A 19027-nucleotide genomic window follows, 5' to 3' on the forward strand; every position below is an offset into this window, starting at 1 on the left:
GAGCCCTCAGACTGAGACCCATACTACTATCACTACATCTCCATCAGACTGGCCCGGTCATTATAGAGACTCTTTCGGTCAGCTCTTTAGGTCAGCTCTTTAGGTCAGCTCTTTCGGTCAGCTCTTTCGGCCAGCTCTTTCGGTCAGCTCTTTCGGTCAGCTCTTTCGGTCAGCTCTTTCGGTCAGCTCTTTAGGTCAGCTCTTTAGGTCAGCTCTTTAGGTCAGCTCTTTCGGCCAGCTCTTTCGGTCAGCTCTTTCGGTCAGCTCTTTCGGTCAGCTCTTTCGGTCAGCTCTTTCGGTCAGATATTTTGGTATGTCTTCAACCAACCATTAGCCCATTAGTGGTAATGAATAAATGACTATTTCTACAGAGGACACAGTCAGTGATACCACTACAAAACAACAGCATGGAGGGTTTGTCTACTAATTGTTGAGTGCAGTGGAATGCTTTATGCTGACGTAGTGTTTGTATGATAACAGATGTGTTGTAAACCATCGGTTACCAATCCTGAAATCCGTCCTGTTGTGTATGTAAGGTAGCCTTAGTGTTAAATATGGCTTAAACTTCCTCATGATGAGCTCAGACCAAACCATCAGCTAAACCAATATTACTCCGAGGGCTTTATTTTCGTCTGGCGTTACAGCAGCGCAATTTCAGCATGTAAAAACTGGCGCTCTGCCATTTTCCATCCAATGCGCCAGGTTCAGCAATTTACCTGTCTAATATCATACATGCTGAAATTGCAAACTGAAGTGCTTTTTTGGAAGTTGCGCTGCTGTAACGCCAGACGAAAATAAAGCCCCTCGGAGTAATATTGGTTTAGCTGATGGTTTGGTCTGAGCTCATCATGAGGAAGTTTAAGCCATATTTAACACTAAGGCTACCTTACATACACAACAGGACGGATTTCAGGATTGGTAACCGATGGTATACAACACATCTGTTTTCGTACAAACACTACGTCCGAATAAAGCATTCCACTGCACTCAACAATTTGAGAGGGGTGTCAATATTTGAGGTGTGTCCTTAAAAACAGGTGCAAAAGTGATTTCATGCAGCGCATATTGGAAGATTTAAGACCAACGAAAAGCAGGTCTTAGCGGTAACGATGGGACTACATTTGTATTATTTTGGTTCTGTAGGCTATTTAACGAATTAGGCTATGACGGACTAACATTAGAGTTGGAGTAGATGACAATTCAGTACATAAAAGACCGTAAATACACAACTTGATGCAACCACATGTTTAGCCATGGAGCACGTTCTGATTGGCCAGTGAGAGGTCAAGCCTTGACACACCTCCAACTTGTTTATTCATCAAACCCCAGCCCTATCGCTCCACTTCCAGCTACTGCACCCATAATTCCTGCTGTGAAAATAGCAAAAGTTTGTCTTAACACACCCCTGGACATGGAGCACTGCCACTAAGATTTACCATTGGTTATGTTTGTTAAAATAGAGCCCTTAGTGGGTTTATGACGACACGGTGCCTGATCCAGAGTCTAGAACAAGGTTTGGGGCGTGCCTCCTATTCACACCCTCTTACTCTTCTCTTCACACAACCAACTGCACATCAGACAGACACTTCTGTTTCTGTGCTGTGAAGATGACAGAGACAGGAAGTGTGGGAATTTAGTAAATGTCACTATCCCACAGTCGTCGTAGCCAATGAGCTGGCTGAGATGGGCCCCAGAGCACTGCCAGAATCCCGCCTGTTTACTCTAAGACATTAGTTCTATAACACTCCTTCCCCCTCCCGTCTGCCAAATCTGGAGATTGATGACTTAGCTGGACCATAATGGTCCAGAATCAATTCCCGTACAACAGTTGAATAAGACCATGTGAGACTGGTTCAGCCACATAGTTTCCCATGAATATTATGATTTCACAAGAGAGATCTAACACTTGAAGTAAAAGAGCCTAGATATAGAACGCAGAAAACAATTGAATCCATTCATCCACAGGTGAGATATGGACCAGCCCAGATGGTAGCTAACTATTGTGACCGCTAGGTGGGGTGCTCTTTACTTTTGGTTTTACACAACGGTACACGGTGCATGACACGGCATTGGAGTAAGTAAATATGGCCATGGAGTCAGAGCAGATGGCCATGGAGTCAGAGCAGATGGTCATGGAGTCAGGGCAGATGGCCATGGAGTCAGAGCAGATGTTCATGGAGTCAGAACAGATGGTCATGGAGTAAGTAAATATGGCCATGGAGTAAGTAAAGAGGGCCATGGAGTCAGAGCAGATGGTCATGGAGTCAGAACAGATGGTCATGGAGTCAGTACAGATGGCCATGGAGTCAGTACAGATGGCCATGGAGTCCGAGCAGATGGTCATGGAGTCAGAGCAGATGGCCATGGAGTCAGAGAAGATGGTCATGGAGTCAGTACAGATGGCCATGGAGTCAGAGCAAATGGCCATGGAGTCAGAGCAGATGGCCATGGAGTCAGAGCAGATGGACATGGATTTAGAGCAGATGGCCATGGAGTCAGAGCAGATGGCCATGGAGTCAGAGCAGATGGCCATGGAGTCAGTACAGATGGTCATGGAGTCAGAGCAGATGGCCATGGAGTCAGTGCAGATGGCCATGGAGTCAGAGCAAATGGCCATGGAGTCAGAGCAGATGGCCATGGAGTCAGAGCAGATGGTCACGGAATCAGCAATACGTGACTACACAAATAAGCTGTGTGCAGCTGGGTAGCAACAGCTGTCACTACAGCACTGTCACATAATGATAGAGAATAATGACAAAGCACTGCAGAGTAGAGCTGTCAGGCAGAGTAGAGTAGAGCAGCGTTTCCAGGCAGAGTGGAGTAGAGCAGAGTAGAGCTGCCAGGCAGAGTAGAGTAGAGCAGAGCAGAGCTGCCAGGCAGAGTAGAGCTGCCAGGCAGAGTGGAGTAGAGCAGAGCTGCCAGGCAGAGTAGAGTAGAGCAGAGCAGAGCTGCCAGGGAGAGTAGAGCTGCCAGGCAGAGTAGAGTAGAGTAGAGCTGCCAGGTAGAGCAGAGCAGCCAGGAAGAGTAGAGTAGAGCAGAGCAGCCAGGCAGAGTAGAGTAGAGTAGAGCTGCCAGGCAGAGTAGAGTAGAGTAGAGCTGCCAGGCAGAGTAGAGTAGAGCTGCCAGGCAGAGTAGAGTAGAGTAGGCAGAGTGGAGCTAGAAGAGCTGGTTCTGTCAGTCTGCTGCTGAGACATCAGTACACGGTGAGTGGTGCATCAAGCTGCACCGACAGACAGACAGACAGACAGACAGACAGACAGACAGACAGACACCACACAACACAACACAACACAACACAACACACCTGGAAAAAAGTTACCCTTTCTTTCTCTGTGAATAATATCACTCTGAAATCCTCTCCGAATCAGGTGTGAGTCAGATGAGATCAAAAGGAGGGGGAAAGAGTCCTATAGACAGACATGAGAATGTACCACTGTCATTCTGGAGGATCCAGACATGAGAATGTACCACTGTCATTCTGGAGGATCCAGACATGAGAATGTACCACTGTCATTCTGGAGGATCCAGACATGAGAATGTACCACTGTCATTCTGGAGGATCCAGCCATGAGAAGGTACCACTGTCATTCTGGAGGATCCAGCCATGAGAATGTACCACTGTCATTCTGGAGGATCCAGACATGAAAATGTACCACTGTCATTCTGGAGGATCCAGACATGAAAATGTACCACTGTCATTCTGGAGGAATAGCCATGAGAATATACCACTGTCATTCTGGAGGATCCAGACGTGAGCATGTGCCTTGAGTTAATATTGTTAATTTATTAAAAGATACACAATGATCTCTTCCTGTTACAACTGAACTGTCATGGCTCTGAGAAAAACACTAGGAATTTCAAGGCTGGGGAAAATGTTAGTCAAGAAGAGTAAAAGTCTTGGACTAGGCCTAAAGGTTGAGCTTGTACCAACTGTCATGCCTGAGGTTCTGAGAAAAGGGCGGGACGTTCTCATCATGTGTCACGCGACGAGGTAGACCAACTTTCCCCCACCAGACAGAGTTGTGCAACGGAGAGCTTTTGATGTATTGTGCATTACAAAACAGCCTGGAGCACTACTGATCGGCTTCATACAACTTTTACACATTTTCTACAGATTCAACCTTTAATCCAGGTGAATATTATGTTATAACATGACCCCCAGACCTCACTGGAAGATCCAGCTGACTCATAAATAAACCTTGGAGGGCCCATGACAGAATATATATATATATATAATATATCTCAGATATCTGACTTCTGCTTATCCAATTTCAAATAATAATTAATTTAAATAATGTTTCATCAGCTGACAATTGTTTAGTCAGCTGACAAATGCTCCGCCCCCTCCCAAATTATGCCATTGATAGGATAACAATGTGACTGGTCCTACTGTAGGTTTTGGGAATTTGTCAAGTGAGACCCGTGTGAAATGCACTTCAAAATCTAACTCTCACCGTCCAGGTGGCAGACTTGGCTGTGGAGGACTGCTGGAAGGAGACGTCGAAGGTGTGTGTCCCGGCGTAGTCTGTGTTGGAGGGGATAGCCGGGGAGGGGGACATGGCGTCGAAGGTGGAGCTGGGCTGGGCGTAGGGTGAAGGAGCTGACACGTTGTTCTGGACATGGTCGTTGTTGTAGGGACTGGTGGAGGTAGAGCCGCCATTTTGGATGTTCTGATCCATGCTGTTCAGCAGCCCCAGGTTGGTATACTGGGACTGGAGGAGAGAGGGAGGGAGGGAGGGAGGGAGGGGGAGAGGGAGGGAGGGAGGGAGGGAGGGAGGGAGGGAGGGAGGGAGGGAGGGAGGGAGGGAGGGAGGGAAGGAAGGAAGGAGGGAGGGAGGGAGGGAGGGAGGGAGGGAGGGAGGGAGGGAGGGAGGGATGGAGAGAGGGAGGGAGAGGGAGGGAGGGAAGGAGGGAAGGAGAGAGGGAGAGAGGGAGGGAGGGAGGGAGGGAGGGAGGGAGGGAGGGAGGGAGGGAGGGAGGGAGGGAGGGAGGGAGAGACAGAGAGAAAATTACTTTAATGACCAACTGTAGGTCCAATTCCACTTTATCCCTATCCCACCAAAAGACACACGTACACACAGAGGTTGAACCGATTGGAGGAGAGGGCAGTTATGTTATGGTGCTCATGGATAAGTTTTTAGGGGTTAAGGGCCGGGTTGTTGCACTGTAACTAGAGAGAGGTGAGAAGATTGAGAGGGGAGGTCAAAAATAAATGTAAAAAAAGCTTCTTAGCAAAGAGCAATTTCTCAAGCAAGAAAATGAGCTGTTATTGGTAGAGAGGTTTGGAACTCTCTTTCTTATTGGTCTATTAACTAATTTACCGCCTGGTGATGTCACCATGGAAGGCCAAAACTCTTTTCAAACAGCTCTTGCACTGAAAGGGACATTATCCTCACTTTCCCAATTTCACTATTATTCCAACCTCACAGTGTGGAAGTATATATAAAATACAAGGAAAATCATTTTGGACTGCTCTGGGCCTTTAGGACAAATGACCTTTGTGTCATTGTCGGCTGGTTAAAGAGCCCCTGAATACGCTGTTTTTGCTGTTGCTCATTAGAAAAAAACAGATTTCAGTCTTGGAGGTGTGTTTCTCTGACCGATTCCGAGTTCAGATACACCCGTATTTACTGAGTTTTCTTATTGTTTCTTATCAGCAATACAAGCTGTTTTTATGGACTCATATGGCAGGGCTGGGTTGACTCAATATGGTAAGACTGTGTACTCTAGAATAGGGCTTGTTCAACCTATTTCAGCTCCTCAGACCCAAGTGAGAAGTGTACTGTCCTCCAACGACCCAAATGAGAAGTGTACTGTCCTCCAATGACCCAAATGAGATGTGTACTGTCCTCCAATGACCCAAATGAGAAGTGTACTGTCCTCCAACGACCCAAGTGAGAAGTGTACTGTCCTCCAACGACACAAATGAGAGGTGTACTGTCCTCCAACGACCCAAATGAGAAGTGTACTTTCCTCCAATGACCCAAATGAGAGGGGACTTTCCTCCAACGACCCAAATTAAAATGTGTGAATAAACGCTGAGTTTATACCAAACATTAAGAACACCTTCCTAATATGGAGCGCCGTATTCTCATAACTCACGACTCACTTCTCACATGCCCAGTAGTTTAAGAAACTCTGCACTAGAAAACACTCTAGAAGCCAACAGCTCTTGGAGGACACGAAAACACTCTAGAAGCCAACAGCTCCTGGAGGACATGAAAACACTCTAGAAGCCAACAGCTCTTGGAGGACACGAAAACACTCTAGAAGCCAACAGCTCCTGGAGGACACAAAAACACTCTAGAAGCCAACAGCTCTTGGAGGACACGAAAACACTCTAGAAGCCAACAGCTCCTGGAGGACATGAAAACACTCTAGAAGCCAACAGCTCTTGGAGGACACGAAAACACTCTAGAAGCCAACAGCTCCTGGAGGACACGAAAACACTCTAGAAGCCAACAGCTCTTGGAGGACACGAAAACACTCTAGAAGCCAACAGCTCCTGGAGGACACGAAAACACTCTAGAAGCCAACAGCTCTTGGAGGACACGAAAACACTCTAGAAGCCAACAGCTCCTGGAGGACACGAAAACACTCTAGAAGCCAACAGCTCTTGGAGGACACGAAAACACTCTAGAAGCCAACAGCTCTTGGAGGACACGAAAACACTCTAGAAGCCAACAGCTCTTGGAGGACACGAAAACACTCTAGAAGCCAACAGCTCTTGGAGGACACAAAAACACTCTAGAAGACAACAGCTCTTGGAGGACACGAAAACACTCTAGAAGACAACAGCTCCTGGAGGACACTGGAAGTTCTTCAATGTTTTCCGTTTATTGTTAAAAGTAAAAACCAACGTGTTTGAGCCCGTAGCTTTCATCTGGGTTTTTTCCCCGTTCCCTCTGTTCTAGAAACGGCGAAACAGTGAGGTAATAAATAATTATGAATACCCATAAACTTCAGATTAGAAACACTGCAATAAGCCGCGCCTTATTGTCTCCATCAACATGTCCAGTAAACAGAAAGTAACAGAGTTCCTGACAAAATGAAGAAACAGTCCTTATGCTCTGTTTCCATTCTGGTAAATCACACCGGCCATGTCAACAGCCTCCCCAGATCACACCGGCCATGTCAACAGCCTCCCCAGATCACACCGTCCATGTCAACAACCTCCCCAGATCACACCATCCATGTCAACAGCCTCCTCAGATCACACCGGCCATGTCAACAGCCTCCCCAGATCACACCGGCCATGTCAACAGCCTCCCCAGATCACACCGGCCATGTCAACAGCCCCCCCAGATCACACCGGCCATGTCAACAGCCTCCCCAGATCACACCGTCCATGTCAACAGCCTCCTCAGATCACACCGGCCATGTCAACAGCCTCCCCAGATCACACCATCCATGTCAACAGCCTCCCCAGATCACACCGTCCATGTCAACAGCCTCCCCAGATCACACCGTCCATGTCAACAGCCTCCCCAGATCACACCGGCCATGTCAACAGCCTCCCCAGATCACACCGGCCATGTCAACAGCCTCCCCAGATCACACCGGCCATGTCAACAGCCTCCTCAGATCACACCATCCATGTCAACAGCCTCCTCAGATCACACCATCCATGTCAACAGCCTCCTCAGATCACACCATCCATGTCAACAGCCTCCTCAGATCACACCATCCATGTCAACAGCCTCCCCAGATCACACCGTCCATGTCAACAGCCTCCCCAGATCACACCATCCATGTCAACAGCCTCCCCAGATCACACCATCCATGTCAACAGCCTCCCCAGATCACACCGGCCATGTCAACAGCCTCCTCAGATCACACCATCCATGTCAACAGCCTCCCCAGATCACACCGGCCATGTCAACAGCCTCCTCAGATCACACCGGCCATGTCAACAGCCTCCCCAGATCACACCGGCCATGTGAACAGCCTCCCCAGATCACACCGTCCATGTCAACAGCCTCCTCAGATCACACCGTCCATGTCAACAGCCTCCCCAGATCACACCGGCCATGTCAACAGCCTCCCCAGATCACACCGGCCATGTCAACAGCCTCCCCAGATCACACCGTCCATGTCAACAGCCTCCCCAGATCACACCGGCCATGTCAACAGCCTCCCCAGATCACACCATCCATGTCAACAGCCTCGCCAGATCACACCATCCATGTCAACAGCCTCCCCAGATCACACCATCCATGTCAACAGCCTCCCCAGATCACACCATCCATGTCAACAGCCTCCCCAGATCACACCATCCATGTCAACAGCCTCCCCAGATCACACCATCCATGTCAACAGCCTCCCCAGATCACACCGGCCATGTCAACAGCCTCCTCAGATCACACCGGCCATGTCAACAGCCTCCCCAGATCACACCATCCATGTCAACAGCCTCCTCAGATCACACCATCCATGTCAACAGCCTCCCCAGATCACACCATCCATGTCAACAGCCTCCCCAGATCACACCATCCATGTCAACAGCCTCCCCAGATCACACCGTCCATGTCAACAGCCTCCCCAGATCACACCATCCATGTCAACAGCCTCCCCAGATCACACCATCCATGTCAACAGCCTCCCCAGATCACACCATCCATGTCAACAGCCTCCCCAGATCACACCGTCCATGTCAACAGCCTCCCCAGATCACACCATCCATGTCAACAGCCTCCCCAGATCACACCGTCCATGTCAACAGCCTCCCCAGATCACACCGTCCATGTCAACAGCCTCCTCAGATCACACCATCCATGTCAACAGCCTCCCCAGATCACACCGTCCATGTCAACAGCCTCCCCAGATCACACCGTCCATGTCAACAGCCTCCCCAGATCACACCATCCATGTCAACAGCCACCCCAGATCACACCGGCCATGTCAACAGCCTCCCCAGATCACACCATCCATGTCAACAGCCACCCCAGATCACACCGGCCATGTCAACAGCCTCCTCAGATCACACCATCCATGTCAACAGCCTCCCCAGATCACACCATCCATGTCAACAGCCTCCCCAGATCACACCGTCCATGTCAACAGCCTCCCCAGATCACACCATCCATGTCAACAGCCACCCCAGATCACACCGGCCATGTCAACAGCCTCCCCAGATCACACCATCCATGTCAACAGCCACCCCAGATCACACCGGCCATGTCAACAGCCTCCTCAGATCACACCATCCATGTCAACAGCCTCCCCAGATCACACCATCCATGTCAACAGCCTCCCCAGATCACACCGTCCATGTCAACAGCCTCCCCAGATCACACCATCCATGTCAACAGCCTCCCCAGATCACACCGTCCATGTCAACAGCCTCCCCAGATCACACCGTCCATGTCAACAGCCTCCCCAGATCACACCATCCATGTCAACAGCCACCCCAGATCACACCATCCATGTCAACAGCCACCCCAGATCACACCGGCCATGTCAACAGCCTCCCCAGATCACACCATCCATGTCAACAGCCACCCCAGATCACACCGGCCATGTCAACAGCCTCCTCAGATCACACCATCCATGTCAACAGCCTCCCCAGATCACACCATCCATGTCAACAGCCTCCCCAGATCACACCGTCCATGTCAACAGCCTCCCCAGATCACACCATCCATGTCAACAGCCACCCCAGATCACACCGGCCATGTCAACAGCCTCCCCAGATCACACCATCCATGTCAACAGCCACCCCAGATCACACCGGCCATGTCAACAGCCTCCTCAGATCACACCATCCATGTCAACAGCCTCCCCAGATCACACCATCCATGTCAACAGCCTCCCCAGATCACACCGTCCATGTCAACAGCCTCCCCAGATCACACCATCCATGTCAACAGCCTCCCCAGATCACACCGTCCATGTCAACAGCCTCCCCAGATCACACCGTCCATGTCAACAGCCTCCCCAGATCACACCGTCCATGTCAACAGCCACCCCAGATCACACCGGCCATGTCAACAGCCTCCCCAGATCACACCATCCATGTCAACAGCCACCCCAGATCACACCGGCCATGTCAACAGCCTCCTCAGATCACACCATCCATGTCAACAGCCTCCCCAGATCACACCATCCATGTCAACAGCCTCCCCAGATCACACCGTCCATGTCAACAGCCTCCCCAGATAAATGGCTCCTTCCCGGTGATTTCCCATTTATACGGGCAACGACCGTATAAATGATGTCACTGTCACAGTACTGGAGAAACAAGGTTTTCTTCACATCATTTTTCCCAATAAGTTTTCCTGATTTATTCCAGTCAGCTTGTTGATCAGACTCAGATCTGTGTAATTGCTGGCATTTGAAGTCTTTTATGATGATGTTTAATTTTAATTTTTAAACGTTCCACACACACACATAAATAACTGCCATGTACCAAATCATTGCTAGTACAAGTTAACCAATAGTCGACTGCTAGAAAGTTATTCTAGATCCCCCAACATCTACAGACTGGGGTCACAGGGTTCACACTTTATAGACAAAACGAGTGATATCATAATCAAAATGGCTGCCTTTTGAGAGTAGGGAGAATGCTTGTTTCCTGGATTTTAGCCAGTCCCTTCCTCTCCTCCCTACTCGGCTCCAGGTCTCTCTCTCTCTGTCTCCTCCATTCCATTCCATGTATAAAAGACACATTCCAGGCCGAGGTGTCTCTGCCACGGCTCTGGGTCTCTTTAGACACCCATTCATCTCTGCATGCAGGACAGACAGGCAGTCAAAGGCCCCTTGTTTATTTCAGTCTGCGAGGTCCCCCGTCCCACACAGCTGTCTAGTTCACTCCCTCCCACTCACATCACCAGGTGACTAACACACAAACACGGTAACACACAAACACGGTAACACACAAACACGGTAACACACAAACACGGTAACACACAAACACGGTAACACACAAACACGGTAACACACAAACACAGTAAAACAAAAACACGGTAACACACAAACACGGTAACACACAAACACGGTAACACACAAACACGGTAACACACAAACACGGTAAAACAAAAACACGGTAACACACAAACACGGTAACACACAAACACGGTAACACACAAACACAGTAAAACAAAAACACGGTAACACACAAACACGGTAACACACAAACACAGTAACACACAAACACAGTAAAACAAAAACACGGTAACACACAAACACGGTAACACACAAACACAGTAAAACAAAAACACGGTAACACAAAAACACGGTAACACACAAACACGGTAACACACAAACACGGTAACACACAAACACGGTTACACACAAACACGGTAACACACAAACACAGTAAAACAAAAACACGGTAACACAAAAACACGGTAACACACAAACACGGTAACACACAAACACGGTAACACAAAAACACGGTAACACACTAACCAAGTTGACATGGTATGAAAACTCTAGAACATAAATCAAATGTAACACACCCATTCTTTTCCCATACACACTACAGAAGGTATTAAATACAAGAAACTACATTGTTTCCACAACACACACACACACACACACACACACACACACACACACACACACACACACACACACACACACACACACACACACACAGAGCACCTGAGGGAGGTCATTCCAGCCAACGCAAACAAATCTCATCAACAACGCCTCAGGGGAGATGCTTCGAGTTGATTTCAGATAATGAAGTGTGTGTGTGTGTGTGTGTGTGTGTGTGTGTGTGTCACGAGTCTGCCCCAACCCCCCGGAAACAATGAGACTGGGTCTTTCAAGAGCCTGTCTAGGGGAACAATGTCTCAGGTTAGACCAGGCAGGTGTTAGGAGACGAGTGTATTGTGAAAGGAACACACGCATGCACGCACGCAGACACCCACCCACACACCCCCCCACACAAAGGGAAAGCTAACTCCTCCGTGGAGTGGGGAGAGGGGGGGGGGGGGGTTGTGAGCATACCCTCCAGCCCTACACTCAGCAGAGGTTTTCATCTCAGAAGGACTTTATTGGCATGGGAAACATGTTTACGTTTTCTGTCTCAAGACACACCTCCTTCACATGCCTCACAATGGAGAGCAATTAGAGCATAATGAAGGTGCTTTAGAATGGGAGAGCTGCTGAATCCGATGGCCCCTCTTGTTGCCTGATCCCTGACTATAGACACTGGTCCTACGGCCCAAATGGAATTCTATTCACTACAGTAAAGAATGCTCTACTGTTGACCTGGGTACAAGTAGTTCACTATATAACTGCATAGGGTGCCATTTGGCATTCACGAAGGGTGCTAAAGGCTAAAAAAGCCTTCATGCTAAAGGCTAGCCTGGTTAGGGGGGGGGGGGGGGGGTGGTTCGAATCCCTGAGCTGACAAGGTAAAACTCTTTTGCACTGTCCCTGAACAAGGCAGTTAACAAACTGTCCCTAGGCCGTCATTGTAAAATAAGAATTTGTTATTAACTGACTTGCCTTGTTAAATAAAGGTGTTCTCAACTAGCCTACCTGGTTAAATAAAGGTGTTCTCAACTGGCCTACCTGGTTAAATAAAGGTGAAATAAAAATAAATAAAACACTTACAACAAGCTACAGTCAATAGCATTAGAAGATAATCTAGCCTAGTGATCTGATCCTAACCAGGCTACCCTTTAGCATTAGAAGGTAATCTAGCCTAGTGATCTGAGTCTAACTTGGCTAGCCTTTAGCATTAGAAGGTAATCTAGCCTAGGGATCTGATCCTAACTAGGCTACCCTTTAGCATAAGAAGCTAATCTAGCCTAGTGATCTGAGTCTAACTAGGCTAGCCTTTAGCATGAGAAGGTAATCTAGCCTAGTGATCTGATTTCATTTTTTTTTGTACCTTTATTTAACCAGGTAGGCCAGTTGAGAACACCTTTATTTAACCAGGTAGGCCAGTTGAGAACACCTTTATTTAACCAGGTAGGCCAGTTGAGAACACCTTTATTTAACCAAGATAAAGCAAAAAAGTGCGACTAAAAACAACAACAAGATTGTGAGTCAGAAATCTGGTTTAGAGATTGTGTTCTCATACGTCATGAGTCAGAACTCTGGTTTAGAGATTGTGTTCTCATACGTCATGAGTCAGAACTCTGGTATAGAGATTGTGTTCTCATACGTCATGAGTCAGAAATCTGGTTTAGAGATTGTGTTCTCATACGTCATGAGTCAGAAATCTGGTTTAGAGATTGTGTTCTCACACATCATGAGTCAGAAATCTGGTTTAGAGATTGTGTTCTCACACATCATGAGTAAGAGCAGGGGTACATCAGCACTACGGCTGGCAATAAAACATTTTTTATTTATTTAAGGTGGTAGTGTTTTGGTGTAAGACGCTCCAGCTCTCCTACACCACTGCTCTAATGACAACCCCACAGCCAGCCAATGACAAGGGACCCTGCCCCCTCCTACCTCCCTACCTAGTCTGTGTGCCAAATAACAACCTGTTCCCTGTTTAGTGCATTACTGTGGGTGCTGGTCCTGTGTGTGTGTGTGTGTGTGTGTGTGTGCGTGCGTGCGTGCGTGCGTGCGTGCGCGTGTGAGTGTTTTCACTAGCAGCTACCTGACAGCCACTAATTATCACAGAAGGCAAATGATCATTTTAATGAATAGCCTGATGCTGGCCAGAAACCGCAGATTAAACATCAAAGCCCCTATAGCGATGGAGAGAAAACTAGAGGTTGATGAGATGACATGATAAAGATGATGATTGTTCACTTCTTACAAAGAGGGATTATGAGACGTGAGTGATCTGGAGAACTCTACTTATATTATATTTCTGGAAGGAATGAAGACATCAAGGATGAAGAACGAACAGATCGGGAGATGAAAAGAGAGAAAAAAAGGGATGAAGGAAGACCAAAAGGAAAAGTCAAACAAGTCGAACGTCACCCAAAAATTCACCTATAGTCAGATGGAAGGTTTAACTGAGTGGAAGTGGAAGCTATCAACACTTACAAGAGAAGTTTGTGAAGGAGACTCAGGCCTCCTCTTCTCTCCTATTCCTTTTAATCTGGTCTGATTCCACTGTAATACAGCAGCCATTTTAATCCCTACTTTAACTGCTCTTAAAAATTCTGTCTGTTTACAGCCGTGCTGCTCGTAGCTCTCTGAGGCCCAGCCCCGTCTACTATAGACCAGGGTAGTGCACTACTATAGACCAGGGTCCATAGGGGTAGTGCACTACTTTAGACCAGGGCCAATAGGGGTAGTGCACTACTTTAGACCAGGGTCCATAGGGGTAGTGCACTACTTTAGACCAGGGCCCATAGGGGTAGTGCACTACTTTAGACCAGGGTCCATGGGGGTAGTGCACTACTTTAGACTAGGGTCCATAGGGGTAGTGCACTACTTTAGACCAGGGCCCATAGGGGTAGTGTACTACTATAGACCAGGGCCCATAGGGGTAGTGTACTACTATAGACCAGGAACCATAGGGGTAGTGCACTACTTTAGACCAGGGTCCATAGGGGTAGTGCACTACTTTAGACCAGGGCCCATAGGGTGGCTGTCATGGGGGGGGGGGGGGGGGGGGGCAACGTTCCATAGGACAACAAGCCCATAGAGACCTGTTAAAAAGTAGTGCACACAACTACATAGGGAAAAGGGTGCCGTTCGGGAAGAGCTACCCTAGACTGTTCAGACCTTCAGAGTGACAGCCTGTTGACCTTCAGAGTGACAGCCTGTTGATTCCGCAGCAGGAATCCAAATGATGTGGATTATGCGGAGAGACACATATCAGGGATTCCTCACATACAAACAGAGGCGTTACTGCTGCTTGGTATTCACAGTGACTGCTGTATCGTTATAACCATTGGGATTGGTACGTACTAGACATGTAATGTATGAGCATTGACATTCCTATGACAATTTATAAAAATAGGGATCGGGGGGTTTCTATAGGCTATTTAGGGTGAGGATTCTAACCAATGAGATAAGTCTGAGATCCAGTACAGTAGTCCTCTACATTATTTCACACGTTGACCAATCAGACTTACTGTCACGCTCTGACCGTTAATATCTCTGTTTTCTTTAGTCGTTTGGTTAGGTCAGGGTGTGACGAGGGTGGGTATGCTAGTTTTGTATTGTCTAGGGTTTTTTGTATGTCTAGGGGTTTTGTAGGTCTAGGTATTTACATGTCTATGGTGTCCTGATATGGTTCCCAAACAGAGGCAGCTGTTTATCGTTGTCTCTGATTGGGGATCATATTTAGGCAGCCATTTTCCCTTTATTATTTGTGGGTTCTTATTCCATGTTTAGTTGCCTGCTTGCACTACTCATATTAGCGTCACGATTCATTTTGTTCTTTTGTTCAGTGTTCGTTCTTATAATATAAAGAACGTACGCATACCTCGCTGTGCCTTGGTCTGATTTATATAACGAACGTGACACTTACTTTTAATATAATAATTTATAATAATTAATAATTTTAATTTTGTTCTGTCAAGAAATGAGTAAAAGGGCTGCAACTCAACTACTTCTGCCCTAGAGCTTCCAAACATAGACATGTAATTAATCAAGCATTCAAATTACCAGAGTAAGCAGTTCCAAGCCCTTTCTATAGATTATATTTCTATGTTTTGGATCAATGACTCATTATCACTTCTTCTGCAAGATTACGGCAGAGAGCGAGAGAGAGACCAGGTACCGGTCTGTTTCCTCTTCAACTCCTACTAACTCATTACCAACAGGAGAAAGTAAAGAGACAGATTATGAGAGCGAGAGAACGAGAGAGAGAGAGGGAGAGAGAGGGAGAGAGAGAGAGAGAGACTTCCTCTTCAACTCCTACTAACTCATTACAGAGAGAGAGAGAGAGAGAGAGAGAGAGAGAGAGAGAGAGAGAGAGAGAGAGAGAGAGAGAGAGAGAGAGAGAGAGAGAAAAAGAGAGAGAGATGCTTCCTCTTCAACTCAATTACCAACACGAGAAAGTACAAAGACAGGGGAGGTCAGTAATCTGATTTCTTCTCTTTACGATAGTTGATAGTTTATGAGCATGAGGCAATTGATCACCTCAAGTACTTTGAACTGCCCTTAAAGGACAGGGTAATAGAGGTGAGATGGCCCATAGACCTGGCCCGAGGGGGGAATAGGGGTGAGATGGCCCATAGACCTGGCCCGAGGGGGGAATAGAGGTGAGATGGCCCATAGACCTGGCCCGAGGGGGGAATAGAGGTGAGATGGCCCATAGACCTGGCCCGAGCGGGGGAATAGAGGTGAGATGGCCTATAGACCTGGCCCGAGCGGGGAAATAGAGGTGAGATGGCCCATAGACCTGGCCCGAGGGGGGAATAGAGGTGAGATGGCCCATAGACCTGGCCCGAGCGGGGGAATAGAGGTGAGATGGCCCATAGACCTGGCCGGAGGGGGGAATAGAGGTGAGATGGCCCATAGACCTGGCCCGAGGGGGGAATAGAGGTGAGATGGCCCATAGACCTGGCCCGAGGGGGGAATAGAGGTGAGATGGCCCATAGACCTGGCCCGAGGGGGGAATAGAGGTGAGATGGCCCATAGACCTGGCCCGAGGGGGGAATAACTGCCATTCCAGCCTCTCATCTCTTCTGACCTGCACCCTGGGTAGTGGTGAGTGACCTTGTGGACCTTGGGTCAGTCCCCTGGGTGATGATGAGTGACCAGGGGGAGGGAGGGCACTGTGGACCTTGGGTCAGTCCCCTGGGTAGTGGTGAGTGACCAGGGGGAGGGAGGGCACTGTGGACCTTGGGTCAGTCCCCTGGGTGATGATGACCTAACAGGGTGGGTGGGGGGACCGTAGGTCTGGGCTGGCTGGGTAGGAGACTGACAGAGTGTCTAATCTATCCACACCTCATATATACCTGCTGAAGTGGGCAGAACAGGGGATTTTATCAAATCAAATCAAATCAAATCAAATCAAATTTTATTTGTCACATACACATGGTTAGCAGATGTTAATGCGAGTGTAGCGAAATGCTTGTGCTTCTAGTTCCGACAATGCAGTAATAACAAGTAATCTAACTAACAATTCCAAAACTACTGTCTTGTACACAGTGTAAGGGGATAAAGAATATGTACATAAGGATATATGAATGAGTGATGGTACAGAGCAGCATAGGCAAGATACAGTAGATGGTATCGGGTACAGTATGTACAAATGAGATGAGTATGTAAACAAAGTGGCATAGTATAGTATAAAGTGGCTAGTGATACATGTATTACATAAGGATACCGTCGATGATATAGAGTACAGTATATACGTATGCATATGAGATGAATAATGTAGGGTAAGTAACATTTATATAAGGTAGCATTGTTTAAAGTGGCTAGTGATATATTTACATCATTTCCCATCAATTCCCATTATTAAAGTGGCTGGAGTTGAGTCAGTGTCAGTGTGTTGGCAGCAGCCACTCAGTGTTAGTGGTGGCTGTTTAACAGTCTGATGGCCTTGAGATAGAAGCTGTTTTTCAGTCTCTCGGTCCCAGCTTTGATGCACCTGTACTGACCTCGCCTTCTGGATGATAGCGGGGTGAACAGGCAGTGGCTCGGGTGGTTGATGTCCTTGATGATCTTTATGGCCTTCCTGTGACATCGGGTGGTGTAGGTGTCCTGGAGGGCAGGTAGTTTGCCCCCGGTGATGCGTTGTGCAGACCTCACTACCCTCTGGAGAGCCTTACGGTTGAGGGCGGTGCAGTTGCCATACCAGGCGGTGATACAGCCCGCCAGGATGCTCTCGATTGTGCATCTGTAGAAGTTTGTGAGTGCTTTTGGTGACAAGCCGAATTTCTTCAGCCTCCTGAGGTTGAAGAGGCGCTGCTGCGCCTTCTTCACGATGCTGTCTGTGTGAGTGGACCAATTCAGTTTGTCTGTGATGTGTATGCCGAGGAACTTAAAACTTGCTACCCTCTCCACTACTGTTCCATCGATGTGGATAGGGGGGTGTTCCCTCTGCTGTTTCCTGAAGTCCACAATCATCTCCTTAGTTTTGTTGACGTTGAGTGTGAGGTTGTTTTCCTGACACCACACTCCGAGGGCCCTCACCTCCTCCCTGTAGGCCGTCTCATCGTTGTTGGTAATCAAGCCTACCACTGTTGTGTCGTCCGCAAACTTGATGATTGAGTTGGAGGCGTGCGTGGCCACGCAGTCGTGGGTGAACAGGGAGTACAGGAGAGGGCTCAGAACGCAACCTTGTGGGGCCCCAGTGTTGAGGATCAGCGGGGAGGAGATGTTGTTGCCTACCCTCACCACCTGGGGGCGGCCCGTCAGGAAGTCCAGTACCCAGTTGCACAGGGCGGGGTCGAGACCCAGGGTCTCGAGCTTGATGACGAGCTTGGAGGGTACTATGGTGTTGAATGCCGAGCTGTAGTCGATGAACAGCATTCTCACATAGGTATTCCTCTTGTCCAGATGGGTTAGGGCAGTGTGCAGTGTGGTTGAGATTGCATCGTCTGTGGACCTATTTGGGCGGTAAGCAAATTGGAGTGGGTCTAGGGTGTCAGGTAGGGTGGAGGTGATATGGTCCTTGACTAGTCTCTCAAAGCACTTCATGATGACGGATGTGAGTGCTACGGGGCGGTAGTCATTTAGCTCAGTTACCTTAGCTTTCTTGGGAACAGGAACAATGGTGGCCCTCTTGAAGCATGTGGGAACAGCAGACTGGTATAGGGATTGATTGAATATGTCCGTAAACACACCGGCCAGCTGGTCTGCGCATGCTCTGAGGGCGCGGCTGGGGATGCCATCTGGGCCTGCAGCCTTGCGAGGGTTAACACGTTTAAATGTCTTACTCACCTCGGCTGCAGTGAAGGAGAGACCGCATGTTTTCGTTGCAGGCCGTGTCAGTGGCACTGTATTGTCCTCAAAGCGGGCAAAAAAGTTATTTAGTCTGCCTGGGAGCAAGACATCCTGGTCCGTGACTGGGCTGGGTTTCTTCCTGTAGTCCGTGATTGACTGTAGACCCTGCCACATGCCTCTTGTGTCTGAGCCGTTGAATTGAGATTCTACTTTGTCTCTGTACTGGCGCTTAGCTTGTTTGATAGCCTTGCGGAGG

At 48.3% G+C, this 19027-nt stretch overlaps 1 protein-coding gene across 5 annotated transcripts in view; it reads right to left on the reverse strand.

Moving 5' to 3' along the window:
• Nucleotides 1-19027, reverse strand: part of LOC110490603 (tumor protein 63) — a 129184-nt gene that overhangs the window by 54445 nt on the left and 55712 nt on the right. For all 5 annotated transcript variants that reach the window (XM_036979012.1, XM_036979010.1, XM_036979009.1 and 2 more), the window contains one exon: nt 4455-4712. In XM_036979012.1, coding sequence (XP_036834907.1) covers nt 4455-4712 — 258 coding nt within the window. The remainder of the gene's footprint in view (nt 1-4454; nt 4713-19027) is intronic.

The sequence above is a fragment of the Oncorhynchus mykiss genome, chromosome 5 (assembly GCF_013265735.2).
Source record: "Oncorhynchus mykiss isolate Arlee chromosome 5, USDA_OmykA_1.1, whole genome shotgun sequence".
Lineage (NCBI taxonomy): Eukaryota > Metazoa > Chordata > Actinopteri > Salmoniformes > Salmonidae > Oncorhynchus > Oncorhynchus mykiss.